The sequence below is a fragment of the Gossypium arboreum genome, chromosome 12 (assembly GCF_025698485.1).
Source record: "Gossypium arboreum isolate Shixiya-1 chromosome 12, ASM2569848v2, whole genome shotgun sequence".
Classification (NCBI taxonomy): domain Eukaryota; kingdom Viridiplantae; phylum Streptophyta; class Magnoliopsida; order Malvales; family Malvaceae; genus Gossypium; species Gossypium arboreum.
Window position 1 is genome coordinate 99,948,054 of NC_069081.1, and position 2,565 is coordinate 99,950,618.

Sequence of the window (2,565 nt, forward strand, 5' to 3'; positions counted from 1 at the left end):
TTTAATTCGTGTGGAAGTGAAATTGAAATTTTTATACAAATAATATAATAAACGAAATTCAGATATAAAACTTCAAACTCTTGTTCCCAAAGCAAAAGGACAAAAAAGGAAGTGAAAAGAAGAAGACAACTGGTACATACAGATACTATGGGATTTTATTAGAACAGAGTATTGAGTAGGTTTGAGGTTGGAATCTCAAACTCTAAGCCTTTCCCCTAATTGAGACCAATATGACATGAATAACTACGGAAATGTCTATACTTGCGACACTTAACCGGCTCATGATAAGAAATATAGACAAAAGTACTACTTCTAAAATAAAAAAGATAGTGGGAAAACTTGTGGGAGTGGCTAAACATTTGCCGATGGAGTAGCATTAGAGGGCAAAGTTTGAGAGTGCACCCTTCTTCCTCTTTCACTTCTGCTGTTATCAGCAAATTTCAAGCTTGCCTGATGTAGACCTTTGCCTTGTTCTTTTGAACTCCATTCAGACAAGTAATAGTCTTCTTCTGTGGCAATCTTTTCCGACGATGGACCACAAAACATCCCACCCCATTGTGGGAAATATATGAGAAATATTGGGAGGGTGCAGCATACGATCATGACACCCATCAGAGTTATTCCAGTTTCTTTAGAATATTTGGAGCCTTTGAAGAAAATTAATTGAGTCAGCACTGCACCCACATTTCCACCTCCTCCTGTCATCCCAGATATGACACCCAATGACCTGAGGCAAATGTAATCCATGCTATCATTACCACCAAACAAATGGAAATTATAGTGTACTAGGCAAACTGTGGAAACCTTACCTTCGGGAAACGAAGGGAACCACTCCAAATGTAAGACCACAAGCCGCTTGAACAAAGACTGAGAAAACAATCATGACTACGATAGATGCGGTCAATGATCCAACCTGCCCCAGAATGATGCAGAATACCCCTCCCAAGGTCTGCACCGCCCATAAGGCCCAAAGCCTACCCCTCATTCCAAACCTCTTCGCCATCATATCAGACAGCACACCTCCTGCAGGTCGTGAAACTATATTTGCTAACCCAAAGCTTGCCGCAATAATTCCTGCTGTATGGAGTTTCAGATTGAACCGGTCGTAAAAGTACTCGGCAATGATGTTGTCCACTGTCAACTCCACCCCGAAACAATATCCATAAGTCAAGGCCAAGATCCAACCTCTGTAATTTGTGATCCCATGGTAGAACACGCGAGAGAATTTATCTTTCTGTTTATTCCCTGAATTTTGCAGCCTTTGGTAATTCCCATCTGGCAAATCCTGGCCAAAGATCAGAATGGCAAAAGCTGATAATGTCTGGAACAGAGCAGGAATGAAGAATGCAATACGCCAAGCTGTGAATTTGACCGCACCAATGTCACGGATGAGAGAAAAAACAAGGGGCATGATAAGCTGTGTGGCGCCGCCTCCGAGGTTGCCCCAGCCGGCTGCTACACCGTTAGCGGTACCGACTACCGGACCTGAAAACATGGAGCTCATCCAGAATTGTGCCGACACAAAAGTGGCAAGGGAGAAGCCTGTGAAAAAACGGACGAGAAGGAAGGAAATGGGCGAGGAGGCGATGGAGGTGAAGTAAACAGCAGGCGCAGTGAGGAGGATGAGGGATGCTGATGCAAGACGGGGTCCGAATAAGTCACAAGCAGTTCCCATGGCAATCCGGGCAAAGACTGCACCAGAGACTGATGCAACCCCTGCATTGCCGATGTCAGTTGCTGTGAGGTTTAAGTTGTCACGTATGATAGGGAGGAGGGGTGGAGCAGCAAAAGTGGATACAAAACAGGAAAAGAATGAGATCCAGGAGAGGTGAAACGCTCGCATGTGCGGTGCAGCCGACGAGAACAAATGAAACTCAGTCGCCTTATGTTCGGAATCCACTGGAAGAGCAAACTTCTGAGGCTCAGTTTCAGTAATAGTACTGGATATTTCCATCTCTTAATGCTTGGCCTTGGATAGAGTTGAATTATGTTTTAGAACAAAAGAGAGAGAGAGAGAGAGAGAGAGAGAGAGAGTAGTGTATCCTTATGCAGGTGACTTAAGTTTTGGTCTTTGCTCATTTTTGACAGAAAGTGTACTACTACTTATATAGTGCCGAGTCCGGTACTATACTTGTCATGGTGTTAATTTCTTATAGCATAATGTTGTTGTTTTCGGATTTCATCAGATGTGTGGGAATAATATTTTGATATTTATGCATTAAAAACAACATATTGGAAATTTCAGAGATGTACCTATTGGGGGTTGTAGAAACTGTGACTTGGAGGATTGTTTTCTGCGAGAAATTGCTTCCCGAGGGTGAAAAGGCAACCTTAAAGATCATCAGTACAACGGCCTTGCGCCGAGTCTCATTCTTTAACCATTACTTAACCTTGAAAAAGAAATTGGACTTGAATGCAGTGAAAGGGAGAGGTTGGCATGAAATGCATTTCAAGTCTAGCGGCTGATGGCATGAAAACCAGAGTGATGATAATTGTGTGTACTACAATAAAGAGAAAAAATTAAGGTTTTTGGTAAACTACTGTCATGGTCACCCAATTATGAAT

General features: G+C 42.7%; 1 protein-coding gene across 1 annotated transcript; it reads right to left on the reverse strand.

Moving 5' to 3' along the window:
* LOC108478420 (high affinity nitrate transporter 2.5) lies at window positions 1-2,211 on the reverse strand. Its single transcript, XM_017780876.2, has 2 exons — window positions 810-2,211; window positions 1-727 (listed from the first exon to the last, which is right to left on the reverse strand). Exons 1-2 carry the CDS (start codon window positions 1,952-1,954, stop codon window positions 352-354), a joined length of 1,521 nt encoding a protein of 506 aa, XP_017636365.1. The 5' UTR covers window positions 1,955-2,211; the 3' UTR covers window positions 1-351.
* Between the last annotated feature and the right edge of the window lie 354 nt (window positions 2,212-2,565).

Excerpts from the sequence above, each read along its gene's own strand:
- LOC108478420 (XM_017780876.2), bottom strand. The coding sequence starts at position 1,954 with ATGGAAATATCCAGTACTATTACTGAAACTGAGCCTCAGAAGTTTGCT. Across the intron at positions 728-809 it reads GTTCCCTTCGTTTCCCGAAG|GTCATTGGGTGTCATATCTG; the intron begins GTAAGGTTTCCA and ends CATTTGCCTCAG.